A 19,588-nucleotide genomic window follows, 5' to 3' on the forward strand; every position below is an offset into this window, starting at 1 on the left:
CCCAGATGGTGACACTGACAGGACAGATGACATGATAGTGGCATCTGTGTGGGGAGGTCAGAACCACACATCCTGTCCCTGTAATTGGGGTCAGGAGCCACCCTTCCTGAGGAATCCCTGCACAGAGCTGTGGAGCTCAGACCAGCCAGGTAAGGGGGCCCCTCCATCCACTCTCAGGGCAGAACCAGGAGGGTTCAGCCCAGGAGGGACTGGGACCTGTGGGTGGGCAGCACCCTGGGTGAAACTGTGCTGAGCCTGCCTGGTCCTGAGCTGCCCCTCCTGCCTGGGCTGGGCAGGTGGGAGATGGGGAAGTGCTGGGGGTGTTTCAGGTGAGGCCAGACTCAGGAGGATCCCTGCAGGTCCTTATGCCCCGGAGTCCCAGTTAGTGAGAGAAAGGGGTTGGTCCCTTGCAACCTGGGTACAGCCTTGTATGGCAGGAGCCATGGAGCTCCTCCACCCTGAACAAAATTCCACTTTTCTGAGACTTCCCAGGTTTATGGTAGGGTGTGAGGACAGGAGTGTGAATTGCCATGCAGTATTCGGTTCTGACTGAAAAATCCCGGATCATGAAATGAGATCCAATGACAGATACACACACAGCTACAGACAGAAGAACACAGAGAAGTGTCTGCCCTTCAGTGACCCCCACATACACTTGTCCTCTTTCAAATTCCCCTGCAGGAGGTGCCGGCCTCTCAGGAAGTTCTGCCAGGATGTAGTCACCCTCCCATGTGGTTTCTGTGTGTGTGAGTGTCTCTCATGTTTCTGTCTCTCATTGAATGGGGATGCCTCTCTGTCCCCCTCCTAACCTGAGGCAGCAGGGAAGGAAAAAGAATTTGGAATGAGATGAAGTCCCATTATTTTCAAAGTCTGCCAGAATTGGTGCATGTTATGAAAATAACTAATATATGGGTTGTTTTTTTTAATACAATCATGAATCACACAATTCCTTCCTCAGTAACTCAACAGTGTGCTTCACATTTGGAAATACAGTGGACTGAATGCACCTTGGGCCATACTGTGGTCTGTATGTTTGTGTCCATAAACCCATGTGCAGAATTTATAACCCCCAGCCCTAGCCGGTAGCTCGGTTGGATGTGGATTGGATCCCGGATGCATGAATAAGTTCAACAACCAACCAATGTCTCTCTGCCTGTCTGTCTGTCTGCCTCTTTTCTCTCTTCCCATCTCTGTCTCTTTCGTTCCCTCATTTTCTGTAAAATATATTAATAAATTGCTTTTTAAACAATTGATGATAAACCCCACACATGTTCTAAGAGGTGGGGCCCTGGTAGGTGCTCAGATCATGAGAGCAGAGCCGTTGTGAGTGGGATGCATTTCTTAGAGAAGAGGCTCCAGAGAGACGTCTTGTCCTTCCCCTCCTATGAATTGACAACACAGGAAGGCCCCCACCTGTACGTGGCCATGCAGGAGCCTAGATCCAGGACTCACAGCCTCCAGAACTGTGAGCCACACACAGTGTTGCCTCCAAGTCACCTGGTAGATGGAAATTTGTTACAGCCACCCAGAGGGACCAAGACAGGCCAATACTGAAAGGGGCTTGAGGGCCAAGTCCAGGCCTCCCTCAGAGGTCACCATGGGGGACAGGAGGGAAGGGTTGTGCAGGTCCACACTAAAGAAAAAGTCCTTCCACACATCCGCCGGCTCTGACGCTACCCCCACCATCCAGGGCCCGCCTTCTGCGTCTGTGGCCCTGGGCATAGGATGAACTCTGTAACACAGGCTTTTCTGTCCTCCCAAAGACCAGAACACCATTAGGTTCTTGGCTATAAATGTTATCATTTCCCCTCACCTTCTGGGCAAAGGTAATTAAAATAATCATAAAGAATACTTAGAGCCCTGGCAGATGGTTCAGTTGGTTGGAGCATTGTCCCTCAAAGCAAAAGTTGGGGTGTTGGATCGCTGGCCAGGGCACATAGCCAGGTTGCTGGTTCGATCTCCAGTCAGGTGTGTGTAAGAGGCAAATGATCAACTTTCCTCTCTCACATCCATGTTCCCTCCATGTCTCACACTCTCTCTCTCCTTCCCTCTCTCTAAAGTCAACAAAACTTGTCCTCAGGTGAGGATTAAATGTAAAAACAATGAAAGGAAGCAATACAAAATATGAGGATATTTTGAATACAAAATATGAGGATATTTTGTATCATATCTGAAGTAAAGAAACTCGGGGATTCCCCCTCCATCTGCAAGAACCAATCACCATCTTCCAAATGAACCTGTTGGCCACAAATTAGAATTACAGAGTTGTTTTTTCTTTTTCTCCACCAGGTAAAGAAAAAAAAAGACAAGATTCTGTTGGGTGTCACACAAATTGTTGATCACTGGATGAGAGGAGGTTTGTGGGGCTGGGTGGAAAAGGTGAAGGGATTAAAAAGTACAGATTGGTAGTTACAGAGCAGTCACAGGGATGTAAAGGACAACCAAGGGAATATACTCGGTAACATTGTAATAGCTCTGCCTGGTGCCAGGTGGTAATTAGACCTAATGGGGGGATCTCTTTGTAAATTATATACATATCTAATCACTGCTATACACCTAACACTCCTATAATATGGTGTGACCACTGTAAAAAAAGAAAAGAAAAAGACACTAGGATCCCTTTATTAAAAAATGCTTTAGGCCCTGGCTAGGAAGTTCAATTGTTTAGACTGTCGTCCCCATATGCCAAGGTTGTGGATTTCATCAAAGGTCAGGGCACATACAAGAATCAACCAGTGAATGTAAATGAGTGGAACAACTAATCTCTCTTTCTCTCTCTTTCTCTCCCTCCCTCTGCCTTTCTCTGAAATTAGTTTTTTAAAAAGTCTAAAAAAAGAATCAGCTAATGGAGAAAAGAGTTGTCTGGCCAAGATGGAGGTGTAGGTAGATACAGTTTGCCTCCTCCCACAACCAAAAGAAGGAAAACAACAAATTTAAAAACAAAAAATAACCAGAACTGCCAGAAAATCGAACTGTATGGAATTCCAACAAGGAAGGAGTTAAAGAAGAAATATCCATCCAGACCTTAGCGAGGGGCAGAGATAGGCAGCCTGGCAGAGAGGACTCCCTGCAAGACTGTGGGGCTGGGACTGGAGGAGCAGGAGTCCCACATTTGCATGTGGATAAAGCAGGAGGAATGACTGGGGAGTGAGATAGACCGAGCAACCCAGGATTCCAGTGTGGGGAAATAAAGCCTCAAAACCTCTGACTCTAAAACCTGTGAGAGTTGTGGTAATGGTGGGAGAAACTCCCAGCCTCACAGGAGAGTTTTTGGGGGAGACCTACGGGGTACCAGAATGTACACAACCCCCCCCCTCAACCTGGGAATCAGCACCTGAATTGCCCAATTCGCTTAAGGGAAGCGGGGGAAGTGACTGAACGTGGGACAAGAGCTGAGCAAACAGCACTGTTCCCTCTTGGACCCCTCCCCCACATGCAGGGCCACAACACAGTGATGGGGGTGGGGGGGACAGTTCCCCGCCCTAGCAAGTACCCAAGGCTCCAATCTTTACTATTTAACAAGTGAGCCCAGATGAAAATATATGACCCAAAGGAACAAAAACATCAAACTCCAAAAATAGAACTAAGCAATGAAGAGATAGCCAACCTATCAGATACACAGTTCAAAGCACTGGTAATCAGGATGCTCACAGAAATGATTGAGTATGGTTGCAAAATAGAAGAAGAACTGAAGGTTATGAAAAGTGAAATAAAGGAAGGTGTACAGGGAACCAATAATGAAGGGAGGAAAATAGGGAGTTAAATCAGTCATTTGCAGCAGAAGGAAGACATAAACATTCAATCATGAAGCAGAATAAAGAAACAAGAATTCAGAAAATGAGGACAGGCTTAGGAACCTCTGGGATAACATTAACTGTCCCAACATCCAACGAATAAGTGTGCCAGAAGGAGAAGAGAAAGAGAAACTGGAAACTTATCTAAAAACATAATGAAGGAAAACTTCCCTAATCTGGCAAAGGAAATGGACTTTCAGGAAGTCCACGAAGCTCAGAGAGTCTCAAAGAAGCTGGACCCAAAAAAGCACCAAGGCACAGCATAATTACATTACCCAAGATTAAAGATAAGGAGATCATCTTAAAACTGCAAGAGAACAGGAGACTGTTACTTACAAAGGAGTTCCCATAAGACTATCAGCTGATTTCTCGAAAAAAAATTGCAGAAAAGAAAGTGCTGGAATGAAGTATTGGAAGTCATGAAAGACAGGGATCTAAATCCAAGATCACTCTATCCAGCAAAGCTATCATTTAGAATGGAAGGGCAGATAAAGTGCTTCCCAGATAACATCAAGTTAAAGGAGTTCACCATCACCAAGCCCTTATTATAGGAAATGTTAAAGGGACTAATTGAAGAAAAAGAAGATGATCAAAAACATCAACAGTAAAATGATAAGAAATTCACAACTATCAACCATTGAACCTAAAAAACAAAAACAAAAACAAACTAAGTAAACAACTAGAACAGGAACAGAATGACAGAAATGGAGATCACATGGAGGTTTATCAGTGTGGAGGGGATCGGTTGCTATGGGGAGAGTAGGGGAAAAGGCACAGGGAATAAGAAGCATAAATGGTAGGTACAAAATAGAGAGGGGGAGGTTAAGAATACTACAGGGAATGGAGAAGCCAAAGAACTTCTATGTATGACCCATGGATGTAAACTAAGGTAGGAGAATGATGGTGGGGCAGATACGGGTGGAGGGGAATAAAAGGAAGAAAAAAGGGGACAACTCTAATAGCATAATCAATAAAATATATTTTTAAAAATTAACAAAATAAAACAAACATAACATTCTTAAAATACTACGTACATAACAAAAAAGGGGGCATTAATGTTTCTGTTTTTATTTTTCAGACAGAGGGGAAGGGAGGGAGAAAGGGAGAGAAACATCGATGTGAGAGAGACACGTCCATCAGTTACCTCTCTCTGTGACCAGGGATCCAACCGGCATCCTTTTTCTTTGCAGGATGACACCAAACCAACAGAGCCTCACCAGTCAGGGCACAAAAGAGGTTTAAAGGGCCAGTAGGGGGCTACAACACCATCTGATCTCACTTATCTGTAGAATCTAATGAACAAAATAGACCACAGGTGGCAAACACAAAGCTCTGAGGCCAAATCCGCGCTCTACCTTCTTTTACGTGGCCCGGCACCTTGTTTCTACCTGGCGGCAGTGCTGAGGTCCTTGCCCCTAGTTAAGGAGTCGTTACATCTGTACAGTTCTGAAATCATTATCAGCTCTTTGTAGGAAACCACAATGCTGAGGTGGCCCCGGTGAAATCAGTTTGACACCTCAGAAATGGACAGAGGCATGGACATATGGAATAGACTGACAGCTGGAAGAGGGAAGGAGGGGAGGGGATGGAACAAGGTAAAGACATTAGCCCAGAGACAAGGACAATAGCCTGCAGATGCCCAGAGGGCAGGGAGGTGAGGCCAGGGGCAAAGTGCCCAAAAGGGGGAAATGGGACACTGGTAATAATATGAACAATAAAAATAGTTAAAAAATTAAAAATTAAAAAAAACAAGGTAGTGTGAGGCCTGGTGTTTCTCAGATGATGCAACTGCAATCCACAATCCAGTGATTCCAAACATGTTTAGGCAAATCAGTCACCAACATTCCAAAGGATCACATTTTTAGATTGAGAGAGAAAATTTTGTCATTTTTTATATTCATTTCCCAAGAGAGGACCAGAAATGATATTCAGGATCTAATTTACAATGATTACATGTCAGTATTTTGTTCACATTCATTTAAAAATAATTTTCATACAAAATTACGTCCTTTCCCCGCCCCCCCACCCCCGGTAACCTGTTTGTGGGGTGAGAAAATCTCATTACCTGGGTGGAAATCTGATTGGAATGAGTGGCACAGACAGGAAGTGAGGTAGGTGGGAGGAGGGCCTCCCTGATAAAAGGGGCTTGCTGGTCCACCTCACTCCAGAGCTGAGTCAACAGGGGAAGCAGCTGGAGACCAGAAGAGGACCTAGTGCACCAGAGGTGAGTCCATGGTTTTGACTTTCCTGTTTCTACAAAAGGTTCAGCAAGTGCTGACTGAGGCCAGCTCAGTGCCAGGAATGGGGTGGACACCTAGGGATGAATTGTCTTTGATGGGAAGAGTGGGCAGAACTTAGATGTTTAACACCAGGTAGCAGAAATAACATGATTGTCTTTATGCTAAGTCAGATCCGAGATGGGTGGACCCTGCCAGGTGGTGAGTGGAATGTCAGCCACTAACTTACTCTGCCTCTCAGGTTCTGCTGTGGGTCTGAGCCACACTCATCTGGGGCAGTTGTAGGACTTCTGGGTCTCAACCAGCACTGTCCACTGGATATAAAGTCACACAGAGACATCATTGTAAATGAGGGGTTTTTTTAAAGTATTTTTTTAACTTATTGATGTGAAAGAGAAAGAAGCATGAATTTGTTATGATCTCATTGAATTCACTGGTTATTTCTTCTCTGAGCCCTGATCTAAGACTGAACCTGAACCTTGGGGTATCAGGACAATGCTCTAACCAAGTGAGTTCCCCAGCCAGGGCTAACCTCATTTTCTACAAGACACATATACAAAGTAAAAAAGAAAACAACAACAACAAAAAAAACAAGCCTTTCATTATAACTGGCAGAAGGCAGTGATTCAACATCTCATCAATTTCAGAAGTTCTTTGGGAGGTGGCTTATATTCTCCTGTCCTGTGATGTCTTCAAATTCAAGGGTATATCTTATGCTCAACATCTTTCAAGGTGGATAAGACCTATCCCACAGGCTCAATAGCCACTCCAGACTAGAGGATGTGGCTGAGTTGGCTTGATCGTCATCCCATATTACTGAGAGTTGATGGTTGAGCTCCACTCAGGGTGTGTACAAAAAGCAACCGATCTCTCTCTCTCTCTCTCTCTCTCTCTCTCTCTCTCTCTCTCTCTCTCTCTCTCTCTCTCTCTCTCTCTCTCTGTGTGTGTGTGTGTGTGTGTCTCCCTCTCTCCCTCACTCCACTTCCTCTCTGTCTCTAAAACCAATAAAAACCTGTCCTTGGCTGAGGATTGAAAAAAAAATTCACGAGTAGAGACCATCTCACCCCCTAACTTACAGCCCCAGGATGAAGCTTGTCTTCATGCTAACTAGCATTTCAAAATCAGAAATTCCGGGCCATGAGCTATTGATGTTTATACTTGGATTGCATCTTCATTGCCTGGGAGTGGTGAGTGCAGGTCGCTATTCACAGAATAGGGTGGAGTCCCTGGACCATTAAATCCTTGTCACGCATGATGTTCTAACGACCTCTCTCTTTCCCCACACAGGGGGCATGGCCAAACATTTTAAAGACATAAGCAGTTGCTATGTTTGCCGGTCCTACATGGAAGACCCCGTGAGCCTGAAATGTGGGTTCATCTGCTGCCTCAAGTGTGTCAACTCACTGCCGAGAAACCCCAGGGGACAAGGGACTGTGTGTTTCACCTGCCCTGAGGTTTCTCAGAAGAGTGACATCAGGCCCAATCGCCAGCTGGCCAGGCTGGTGTCAGAGGTCTGGGTGCTGGAGCCCCAGCTGAGAGCCATCCTGAGGATGAACCCGAGGATGCGGAGGTTCCAAGGTGAGGTCTGGGGCCACCAGACCCCACCCCATGGAAAACAGCCACTTGTCAAAGCCCTCCAGTCAAGGTGCTTTACCTGGGTTGTGGCACCTGAAATGTTCGTTCTTTCCCAATGTGCCAACCTGGAAGTCTGCATTAAAACCATCTGTAGGTTTTCTTTCCTTTTTTAAGATTTTATTTATTTATTTATTTTAAGAGGGGGGGAAAGGAAGTGAGAGATGGTCAGAAACACTGATACAAGAGAGAAATATGGATGGATTGCCTCTGGTAAGGGCCCCGACCTGGAACCCAATTCACAATCGCCCCCATGTCCTAACCAGGAAGAAAACCAGCATCCTGTTCTTGGAAGAACGTCTCTCAACCAGCCCCACAGTCAGAGCCATCTGTCCGTATCCAAGAAAATATTAGATTTAGCACTGCCTGGTGTGACTCAGTGGACTCAGTGCCAGCCTTAGGAACCAAAGGTTCTCCAGTTCTATTACTAGTCAGGGCACTTGCCTTGGGTGTGGGCCATGTTCCCAGTAGGGGGCCTGTGAAAGGCAACCACACATTGATGTTTCTCTCCCTCTCTTTCTTCATCCCTTCTCCTCTCTCTAAAAATAAAAAACAAAAGAAATCTTTAAAAAGATAAAAGAAAAAGTACATAGTCAATCACTTGACCTATACTATCCAGTATTTTCAGTAGCCACATAGGTAGCTGGTGGTCATTTGGAACTGGAGGTTGATGGAGTAGAAATTTGATTGATTGAGTAGAAATCCAAGGCTGGGTGTTACATAGCCTGTATCCCTAAAATCCATCCTTCCTGATTCTTCACTGTTTTTAATGTGTTTGTAAACTATTTTCATTTTTAAATATGTGTGAAGTTGATGTTTGAATTACAGTTGCCACACAATATTACAGTAGTTTAAAATTACAGCATAGTAATTAGATATTCATATAGCTGAAGAAGTGTTTCCCCTTGATCACCTAGTCCCCACCTGGCACCATGCACATCACCCCAGTATTACTGACTGTATTCCCTGTGCTTCCCACTACCACCCTGGGCCTGTTCTGTCACTGCCCATCTGTACTTCCCAATCCCTTCCCCTGTTTTACCTCATGCCCCAAACCCCCTCCCATCTGGCAAACATCAATGATTTTTAATGTTTTCAACTCTAGTTGCATTTAATATTGTTTTCTATTGTACACCAACTATAACTGAAACTTAAAAAATTGTTTTAAAAATTAAACAGGCCTGGAGCTGGCTCAGTTGGTTATAGAGATTCCTGTATACTGCAAGGTTGCAGGTTCGATTCCAGCCAGGGGGCTCATGAGTGAGGCACATGAGTGCCTCACATGAGTGAGGCAAGTGATGGATGTCCCTCTCCTCCCAACACCTCCTTTCCTCCCTGTGCAAAATCACTAAAAACATATCCTCAGGGAAGGATTAAAAAAATAAAAATTAAATTAAAAAAGGAAAAAAATAGAGATAAAAGAAACAAAAATGGGGAGTGAGAAATCATTATTCTGGAAGGTTTCTTTCTAAGGTTGAGCCAACCCCATATAGGGGTCACCTTAGACACAGAACTCTGCACCCGAATTATAGTCAGAGGGTGGTGGTCCCACAGAACAGGGTCCCATGCTCCACGTTCAGGCCCCTCCAGGTGCTGCCCCAATGAGCTGCGGTCCCGGTTCCTGCTAAGGTGTCACAAGTCCTAATGTCAGGACTGTTAGAAAAAAATACATACATACACATAGATTTACAAATATATGTACAGATTTATATATTTATATATTTATATGTAAATATATTATATATGTATATATATAATTTTAATATAATTTAGAGAGAGAGAGAGGAAACTGAAAGCTTTGATGTCAATTTTACTCTGCAATAAGTACAATATTCTCTATCCTTTGAAATGCCTAGTTCAGGGGTAGGTGTGCAGAGTCTGTGATAATTTGTATGCTAATTTTGAAAACATGCAGCAATCATGGCCTCTTTTTCCATGCGGAGTCCACACTAAAGTGAAGAAACCTCCTTCATCAACTAAACAAAGAGCTTAATGTAGAGAGAATGGCTCTCATGACCAAGGGCCAGTTCAAATGATGACCGTCTAGTTGTGTCCACGAAATCTGATGTAATCGGGGACCCAGGAAGTTCCCTCAGGAAAATCCACAGTGTGGAGTAGAGGACTAGGAAGTGAATGAGCCACGTGGGCCCCTGAGGTGGCCCTGAGGGGCGGGGACAGAGCTGACAGATTATTTCTCTTTCCACAGTGGACATGACCTTGGATGTGGACACAGCCAACAAGTTCCTCTACATCTCCGAGGACCGGCGGCAAGTCCGCTGCGTGTACGTGGAGCAGAAGCGCAGGGCCTGTCCTGAGAGGTTCAGCATCTCCCCCTGTGTGCTGGGCTCCCCGCAGCTCATGTCGGGCCGGCACTACTGGGAGGTGGACGTGGGCACCAGCGGAGAGTGGAACCTGGGCGTCTGCAAGGAGTCTGTTCCTCGGCAGGAGGACGTCATCCTCTCTTCAGAACATGGCTTCTGGATCGTGAGCTGCAGGGAGCACGTCACCTTCCTGGCCAGCACCACACCAGTGACAGCTCTCATTGTCAGTACCCACTTATACCGCGTGGGTGTTTTCCTGGACTTGGAAATGGGGACCATTTCCTTTTATCACGTGGATGATGGCTCTCACATTTTTACGTTCCCCCCAATTTCTGTGGCAGAGCCCCTCCGTCCATTTTTCGCTCCTGGAATTCCAGCGATGGACCGTGGGAATTTCATGACACTCTGTCCTGGGTTCAGCCCCAGCCTGGCCAGTGCAGCTGGGCTCTGAGCACAGCAGGTAAAGATGCACCCTGCGTGCCCACAGCCATGGACACCAGCCCCTCCGCTGCTGGCCCAAAGCCCTGAAAAACATGGGACAGCTATGAATCCCAAACACAAATTATAAGGAAATTCCACTTCCCATATTAAGTCCTGTTATGGTTGTTTTGAGGAGGGCTTCCTTCTGTAATTGTCCAATAAATACCTTTTGAACATTCACATCAATTGCCAAATGTTTTCCTTTTTATTTTCTAAAAGATCCACTGAATGTATCAGGAAGGTTGTAGACAAAATAAAAATAAGGATGTGAGCCAACAGACTGAATGGTTTTCTCTGTGATAAGAAACCAGACCTATAGAAACAGATCAAACAGGGATGTGGCCTGGCCAGGGTGGCTGGGTTGATTGCAGTGTCCGCCCATGCACCAAATTACCACAGGTTTGATTCCCAGTCAGGGCTTGTGCCTAAGGAACATAAGGAAGGCAACCTGACTGATGTTTCTCTCTCTCAACAACAGGAGATGTGTGTGTGTGTGAGATTTCTCTCAGTAACAGAAAAACACATTTATTTCAAGTACACAGAATGTTCTGAGACCCTACAGGAAAGCAGGAGGACTTCAGGAACAGCTGGATACAGGAGGTTCATTGGCTCAGAAAGAATCTTTATGTTCATTTATAATGTTTGGAGTTAGTGAGGCTTCACTAGCTTCCAGCTTGGAGTGATGAGAACTGAACAGTCAAGGAGAAAGTGTCTCAGGTGCCACAGAGGCAACTCTGCCACAGTCCCCCCTGGGCCTTTGCCCCTGATTCCTTCCCCTTCATCACAGCAGGGTTGTGTTGCTTAGCTTCCACCAGACAGGTTGTCCTTGGAGTAAAACTGGCAGATTCTTGAGAGGGAGGGTTGGACGGGGCTTCAGGTGCAGCACAAGGGCTGATATGCCTATTGGTGGACACAGGGTGGGACATCAGCATCGTGGTAGAATGAGGACCCTCTTAAAGAGACAAGTCAGACACTGTGACGCTCCCTGCACAAGCCTGTCTGTGTGACCCAGGTGGGAGGGTGTCCCAGAGAAGTCCCAAAGGTCCCAGCCCAATCTGGCTGTAAGACCCCCGCCAGCCGGCAGAGGGTGCGAGGGTAGACGTGACCTTCAGGCGATGGAGTGGCTAAAACCTTGGACACATACAAGGACGCCAAAGTAGTAGGGGTGGGGGGAGGTGAGGGGCTGGGGACCATGGGGAAAGGAGGCACAGAGAGCCTAACAGACGGGGAACGTGGGGAAAGTAAACACTGGAGACACAAGGCAATGAGAAACGAAAGGTAAAACGAGTGGAGAGAGTCCCCATAGGTCAATAATCACCAGAATGGACATGGACCGAACTCACCAACCAAAAGGCACAGAGAAGATGAATATATTAGAGCAGAACACAATTATGCTGGCTGTAGGAGATCCAACTCACATCCAAAGACACACAGACCCACACAGTGAAGGGGCAGATGAAACAATCTCCCTTTAAACTGTGCAGCCCTGGCCCAGAGGCTCAGTGGATTGGACCCTCCTACAGTCCACCAAAGGGCTGAGGGTTCTATTCCTCCTGGGGGCTTGGATGAGAGGCAACAGATTCATGTATTTCTCTCACGTCTATGTCTCCCTTTCTCTCTCTCTTTCTCAGTTTCTCCCTTCTTCTATCTCTCTAAAATCAACAAACATGTCCTCAGGTGAGCATTGAAAAGCAATGGGCAGAGGACCAGAACAGACACTTACAGACGGCTAATGGAGGACTTACAGATGGCTTACAGATGGCTCATAGTCCTGAAAAAGTGCTCAATGTGTCTCTAAGAGACATGCAAACTAAAACCACAATGAGGTATCAGTTCCTGTCTGCTGGAAAATCTACCTTCAATAAAGCAACAAACCAGTGCTGGCCAGGATGTGGGGAAAAGGGAACCCTCTCGCACGCTTTGTGGGAATGCAGACTGGTGCAGCCCCCTGGAAAACAGTGTGGAGTTCCCTGAAGATAATAAGTATGGAACTGCCTGTGGACCCAGCTATCCTACTTCTGGGTACTTACCTGAAGAAATCCAAAACACTTCTTGAAAGAATATACTCACCCCTCTGTCCATCACAGCGTGATTTACAGCAGCCAAGCTCGGGAACAGCCCAGGTGCCCGTCAGTGGGTGAGTGGATAAACGAGCTGTGATGCATTCACACCGCAGAACACTATGAGGCAGGAAAAGAGAATGAAATCTTGCCATTTGGGATGGCATGGATGGACCTAAAGGGTATCACGCTGAGGGGAATAAGTCAGATGGGAAAAATTAAAATCACATGATTTCACTCATATGCAGAGCACAAAACAAAAAGCAACAAACAAATTGACAGAGCAAACAAAAAGGAACTCACAGTCACAGCCAGCCCTGTCATGGTCACCAGAGGGGAAGGAAGTGGCGGGGGGAGAAGAGAGGAGAGGGAGTCACATGTGTGGGGACGGAAGGAGACCAGAGGTGAGGTGCAGAGCATTTTTATTTCCCCGTGAGGGGCTACAGCTGGATACTGTATAGAAGCCCTAGATGTCCCACCTGCCTGTCTCAGCTTGAACAACCCCTGTACATAAAGTGACAGGTCCAGGTGTCCAGTGCGCTGGCCATGGCAGAAGGACTGGAAGAAATAGTGGACTGTGCCCCTTGCCCCCAGTGGTATCTCAAAAGGAAGATTTCAGGCCAGTGAGCTGGCTGGTATAGCTGGTTTCTAAGATGTGATTTTCAACTGGCATTTCTTACTGTCAATTGAATATTGCAGTGACCAATTTTAATGTTATCTCCCTGTATTTCCCCATCATTCCTTTGTCCTAATCCCAGAGTGTATGACCAGGAAGGCTTCTCCCCACAGTCAGCATCCAGGACATGGAGACAGGCTAGTCCAATGGGAGACTCCAGTATGAGGTCTACGAATGATAGAGAGGTATTACAGTGTCCCATATGTCACATGGTCAGAGGGAGACCCCAGACCCTGAGCAAGGACACAGTGGCTTCAAGTGGAGGTATTTTCCAGACTCAACACACCTCAGACTGGGAACAACAAGCCCTGCGGAACTTCAATGCCTAGGAAGACCAGCCAGGGGTCACACAGGATGACCACTGTGAGGGGCCTGGGGACAGAAGAAGAAGAAGCTGAAGGCAAGGACCCACCAGGAAATGCTGTGACTGGAGCTCCTGGTGTAGAGTGTCCCTGCACCCCAATGACAACATGAGTTTCAGCTCAGATTCTCTCCAAGGGACATGGGATACTTTTTCTACCTCCTGCTGGCTGCCCCAGAGGGCCATCTCAGTAATGGCCATCACTGTCCCCAGTCTCTACACCTGCCTGAGGCTGCCATCTTGTGGTCATATCCTGATGTCAGGTTCTTTGTCCTAATAGTCTGGTCTGTCCAGCGTCTTCATGGTCCTTCTCCTGCACAGACACCACCAGAGGCTGCAGCACATTCACACCCCACAGCTGCCACCAATGCCCTCCAGAGACCAGAGCCACCCACACCGTCTAGTTGCTGGTGGATACCTGTGTCACTTCCTATGTGCTGATTTCTGTGTTCACTTTAAAGTCATAGTGTGAGTGGGCCCCCATCTCCGGTGGGTGCAGACCTTCCCTGGTTGGCTTCTTGTTCTCCTGCTCTTCACCCCTCACTGCAGATGCACAGGGATCCTAGAGCTCCTGGGGTCATGAACTATTGGAAGTGACTCTTGACAATCTAATCTGTGGATGTCAGTGTTTATAATATTCCTAATTACACTGTTTACTAATCCTTCACCGAATGCCAGTGTTGCACATAATATATACCATGAACTTTATTTTAAGTTACAATAGAACTGACATACAACCTCATGAAAGTGTAAGATATCCAGTGTGTTTATTTGATGCACTTACATCACTCATGTGCCGTCTAATGGTGGTGATCCATCCTGAGAAACATGTGGTTGTGTGATGCTGTGGTTGTGCAAACAGCCCAGAGGCTCTCACACCTGGATGGTCTCCCTACTGCTCCCCTACACTGCAGGGATCAGCCTATTACTTCTGGGCTACAAGTCTCCACCGAATGTTGTTGTACAAAACAACTTGTACAATAAATCAACACAAGAGACAATAATGCCATCACGAGACCTGATAAACACAGGTATGAGGCTGCTGCAGCCATTACAAAGCATTCTTTTCTACTATAAGCCTTTAAAAAAACTGTCACCCAAGGCCATGTTAATCTATTTGAGAGAAAGAAAGTGTGTGTCTCAGAGAGAGAGTCAATATTCTGCCTGTAGGCACTCTGACCAGGGATCAAACCCACAACATTTTGGTACTCATGATGACACTCTAACTAACAGAACTACCTGGACATGACAGGTATAAATTCTTTGGTGAGGGTCTGTTTAGAAATGTGATCCATTTTTATTGAGTTATTGTTGTCTTATTGTTGAGTTTGAGTGTTCTTATCATATTCTAAAAGAACAGAATTGCCAATAATTCTCCTACTCTGTGGCCTGAGCTCTTTTTACAGACATAACAACAACATTAATGCACAGATAGGTTTTCCTGGGAGGAGGAAGCAGAAGTGACTCACTGAGATGGTTTCCTGGGAGAGCACTTGGGTGACTGAGAGGGCAGAGGGACAGTGTGACTTATTTCTCTTGTGTGTTCTTGAGTGCCTTTTGAATTTTGTTGTATGTGCATGAATAACTTTTTCTAAGAAGTTACAGTAAATCCCTACCATTGTAAAACTCCTGACAGGCCATCCTCACATCACAATTTAAGATTCACACTCTTATCCTCTTCTCTAAGGCCAACCATTTGCCTTAGATATTCCATTCCTGACAAACTTGGCTGGACTCTATGAACAAATCCTCCCACTGAAAATAGCTAAAAATGATGTGTGCAATACAAAAACAGACTTCTGAAAAGCAACAAGGAGTTCACTAGATACTAACGACCATGCCCCAGATGGAAGGAAAGACCCAGCTTGGCCTCCACAGAGAGCAGCGCCCTGAATGAGGAGTGGGGGAAAGTATGCAAGTTCATTGCCCAGAGTCCAGACATAGAGCCCAGCACTGTCAGCCCTGAGCTGAGCTCTTCACTTTCCTCCCCATCTGCCTTTTCTTTTATACATGTCAACAACATTTTTAACTTAATTTTGTGTATATAGATAATCTGTGATTTCTATGATGAATGCATACTTACTGTAAAAATCATAAGATGTTAAAAGTTGTAAATGACAAATTCTCACTAAACTAAAGGAGTTCCTTGACCCGTGCACATTCAAGCCCGATCCAATGCAAACAGCAGCTTGCAGCAAAGAAAGCAAAGGGTTAGCCCTGGTAAGTGTGGCTCAGTGGGTTGGAGAATCATCCCATGACTGAAAGGTTGCAAGTAGATTCCTGCTCAGATCACGTACCTCAGGTGTGAGAATGATCCCTGGTCTGCGTGCCTGTGAAAGGAAATCAGTTGATGTTTCTCTCTCACATTAATGTTTCTCCCTCTCTCATTTCCTCTCTCTCTGAAAGCAATGGGGGAAAAAATCCTCAAGTTAGTATTAAAAAAAAAAAGAAATACTTGATTTCTTTAAGGAAGTGGCTCCAAACCCAGAGTCACAGGTGAGTTGTTCCTCTAAGATCTGGCTTCCTGATGGCTTCTAGGGGACGGGTTGCATGGGAGACTGAGGGACTTAGGGTCAAGGTCTCCATTGATTGGTCAGCACTAGGGTAGTGGGTGGTTGGTCATTGATTCTGGTCCTATGTCAGTCATAGGGCCATTCTGTCCAGTTTCACATGTTCATTCCACTACTTTCCCCACAGTCTAAATCTTCATGAGCATGTTTTTGAACACATCAGATATTCAACCACTTTCACCTCTGCAGACACCTGTCCAGAGCCCTGGCTCCAGACACAGGTGCACTGGGTCTTTGCAGACCAGGAGCTGGATGTCCTTCACCTCAGCTCGGGCAGCCCTGGCCTCTCTTGTTCTGGCTCCCCTGTCATCTGGATCCCACATATTCCCCTTGTTTGGTTTACTTCCTGATTTTCCCCACTTTTCCTGGTAGTATTTTCCTAAAGAGAACATGCAAACTTAACTATGAAAACTCTAAACACATGAGGAAACTTTAGACTTTCTTAGCCCTTATTCACACTTTGACTTGATATAGAAATCTGTTTAGGAAATATTTTTCTCTCCAGAAACTGGCAAACATTGCTTCCATGTTTTCTAGTCTCCAGGCCCATATCTGCTGCCTCTTGAAGTTTTCAAGGTCTCTTCCATCCCCTTTTTGCAATTCCATCATGATGTGTCTGGGTGTGGGTCTGTTTTTATCTGCTGTAGTGAGAATATAATTAGACCACTCAAAATGTAAATTGTTATCTATACACTTCAAGAAATATTCTTGGAAAATTCTAAAATCATTTCCTACTCAGCATGTTTCATTTTCATTTTCCCATACTATTTTTACTGTTATTATTAACTTATTGAAATCTCTTGACAGACAGACTAATTGGTCTTTTCTCCAGCTTGCCCACACGTTTTCATTTATACCACTCAGTAGGAGTATACCTTGAATCTTCCAGTTCACCTATTGAATTATTCACTTCTATGATATTTTTGATTTCCAAGTGATCTTTCCTGTTCTATGATTGTGTATAATGGTTCTGTTTCAGATGCCATTATCTTTTACATCTTTCAGGTAATACTAAGACCACAGGAATGGGACCCGGAGGTCTCCTGGTTATCTGCTTCCATGATATCAGGAAACTTTCCCTCAGAGCATTGGATCATGATTACACCTGTGTCATTTCTGCTAATGGCCCATCTCCCCCACGACAGTGTCAGAGTCACAGAGCCAGGGTCCTACTCTGGCTGTGCATTCTGTCTCCAGACTCTAAATAATCCTGACACAGTGGAGGCCTTGAAACCCATGCTGGGTGATGAACTTGACTATGGTCTGGATGGCTAAGGTACACAGCCCCTTGATGTCCTCCAGAGCTCTGACCCAAGCAGCATCCTATCACAGAACATTCTGGAACATTGCAACAGTTCACTTGCACGGAGTACAGAGTCACAGAGAGGCAGAGTAGTAAGAAGTAAGGAAAATGCCTGAGCAAAAGGAATGAGGTAATGGAAGCAAGAAAATTAAGGAAGGTCAAACAGTCTGAAGAACTTACAGCCAACTGGTGAATTGCAAGACCTCATCTCCCCTAACCAAGAACACTGCAGAACAAAAGGTTTGTACCTCTCCTTCCTCACCAGAGAATAGGTAGGTTAAATCACCCCAATCGGGGGGAAATATACAACAGAGACCCAATTGAGTCCATTTGTGCCAGATGAGCCCTAGGAAAGAGGAAGTTAGGAGGACAAATAGAGAAAACATTAGAGCCAGAGAGACCTAAGATAGAGGTAAAACAGTGGAGCTGACCAAAGAATAATTCCAGATCCCCCTTAGTGCTCATGTTGATGCATCAGCATATTAAAAACACCCCTGGAAACCTGGTGAATGTTCTGCTGAAACCCTCCCCTTAGATTCTCACACAGAGACAAGAGATAGAAACCCTCCACACAGAGACCTGGGGCAGCTCCCTCTAGTACGTACCCACAACCTGGTTTCAGACATGAACTGCTTTCTCTCCTTCTGAGCTCTAAGGGTCCACCTGAGATTTTCAACCAGGGGAGCAGTGGGCTGCAGCAGCTTATTTTGGGCTTTTTCCCCATCCTGCCAAGAAGGCCCCCTTTTCCTCTGACTCTCCAGTGAGCTGACAGCAACCCCACCTCAGCTCACTTCTGTCTCTGGGAGTTTTACTTTCCAGTGAGCTGACTGCAGCCTGACCTTGACTCACTCATTTCCTGTAACATTTCTAGAAACCAGAGCAGCCCCACCTAGGCTCTCTTCAGTTACTTCTTCTACCCTAAGTCCTTCCTTAATGTCACTGTCCCCAGCTTTAATAAACATACTTTCAATATCCCCTGATTCGGGCTGTAGAATCTTATCCTGAGAAATCAAGCACCCATACACCACACACCACACACCACATACCACAGGGTGGCCTGAGGCAGAAACGCTCAGGCCTGGGTCCTTCTGGGGACAACAGCTGCCAAGGGACCCAGTGAAAGCGAGTCATCGAGGCCCCCAGAGAAAACACCCTGTGTTCACTGCAGCCCCACCACCCCCGATCATCTCTGAGTCTCCTGTCCCCCACAAGGATCCCATATCGAGTACCTCATGAGTTTGCTCTGAAGGTTACACTTGACCCTCTAATGTAGATCCCAGGGTGTCACTGCCTGAGACACGTTGAGCGATGTTCTGTCCATCGTTACCATCATTCCAGTGATTAGAGCATTTAGGTGCATCCAGTCCTTTTGCTTCTATAAAACCAGGATAGAAGAAACATCCATATATACACACACATGTGATTATCTTCTTAGGATAAATTCCTAAGAGAAGACTTTCTGTGTCAAAATGTAAGCACATTTGAATTCCTGAGACCTTTTACAAAGGCATCCTTCAGGAGTTTGGTCCCATTTTTCAATCCCTTCAACGTCTACAGAATGTGCTCCCCACCCTCAGGCTGATATGCTCTTCATTTTCTTTCATCTTTGCTCAACTGATAGATTTTAAAATTTTATTTCCTATTTTCCTTATTCTACATTCTCATTTTTGTTCACAAGTATTTATTACAAATACAATTAACACTGGCATTTCTTCTTTTGCAAACTGTTTCTTAATATTCTTTATGCTTGACTGAGTTGTAAATATTTTTATATATTCAATTTAAGAAGGAAGGAAAAGCAGCCCCAACATGAGAAAGGGTCTGGCGCTTAGACAGGGAGGCCCAGTGTTACCCGGAGCCGGCCTGGCGTGCTCACTGCTGGGCCGGGTTACTCTCCGGTTGGACATTCGTGCTCTCACGGAACATCAGCATCAGAAAGGAGCATCCCAAGACCATGGGGACATGAGACAAACCCACACCACACTGCGTGTTGTCTCAACATAGACAGAAAGGAGGCACGGTGCGGCTCACACACTACCAAGCAGCTCCCAGGCTGGCTAACAGAAGGGAAGGCAGCGTCTTTCCTATCACCCCTCACCCTCGCTCCAGTCTGTGGCTTCCGGAGGTATTTCCTGAGATGCCCAGTCACAGACT

At 45.7% G+C, this 19,588-nt stretch overlaps 1 protein-coding gene and 1 long non-coding RNA gene across 2 annotated transcripts; one reads left to right on the top strand and one right to left on the bottom strand.

Moving 5' to 3' along the window:
- Window positions 1-7,323: 7,323 nt before the first annotated feature.
- Window positions 7,324-10,435, top strand: LOC123826268 (ret finger protein-like 4A). The gene is made up of 2 exons (XM_045850256.1): window positions 7,324-7,609; window positions 9,870-10,435. Exons 1-2 carry the CDS (start codon window positions 7,324-7,326, stop codon window positions 10,433-10,435), a joined length of 852 nt encoding a protein of 283 aa, XP_045706212.1.
- Window positions 10,436-11,238: 803 nt separating this feature from the next.
- Window positions 11,239-18,799, bottom strand: LOC123826277. Its single transcript, XR_006787028.1, has 4 exons — window positions 18,664-18,799; window positions 15,859-15,960; window positions 12,535-12,644; window positions 11,239-11,364 (listed from the first exon to the last, which is right to left on the bottom strand). It is a non-coding gene; the product is annotated as an uncharacterized LOC123826277 (long non-coding RNA).
- Between the last annotated feature and the right edge of the window lie 789 nt (window positions 18,800-19,588).

Source organism: Phyllostomus hastatus, unplaced genomic scaffold (assembly GCF_019186645.2).
Source record: "Phyllostomus hastatus isolate PE091 unplaced genomic scaffold, TTU_PhHast_1.1 phas_contig_133, whole genome shotgun sequence".
Lineage (NCBI taxonomy): Eukaryota > Metazoa > Chordata > Mammalia > Chiroptera > Phyllostomidae > Phyllostomus > Phyllostomus hastatus.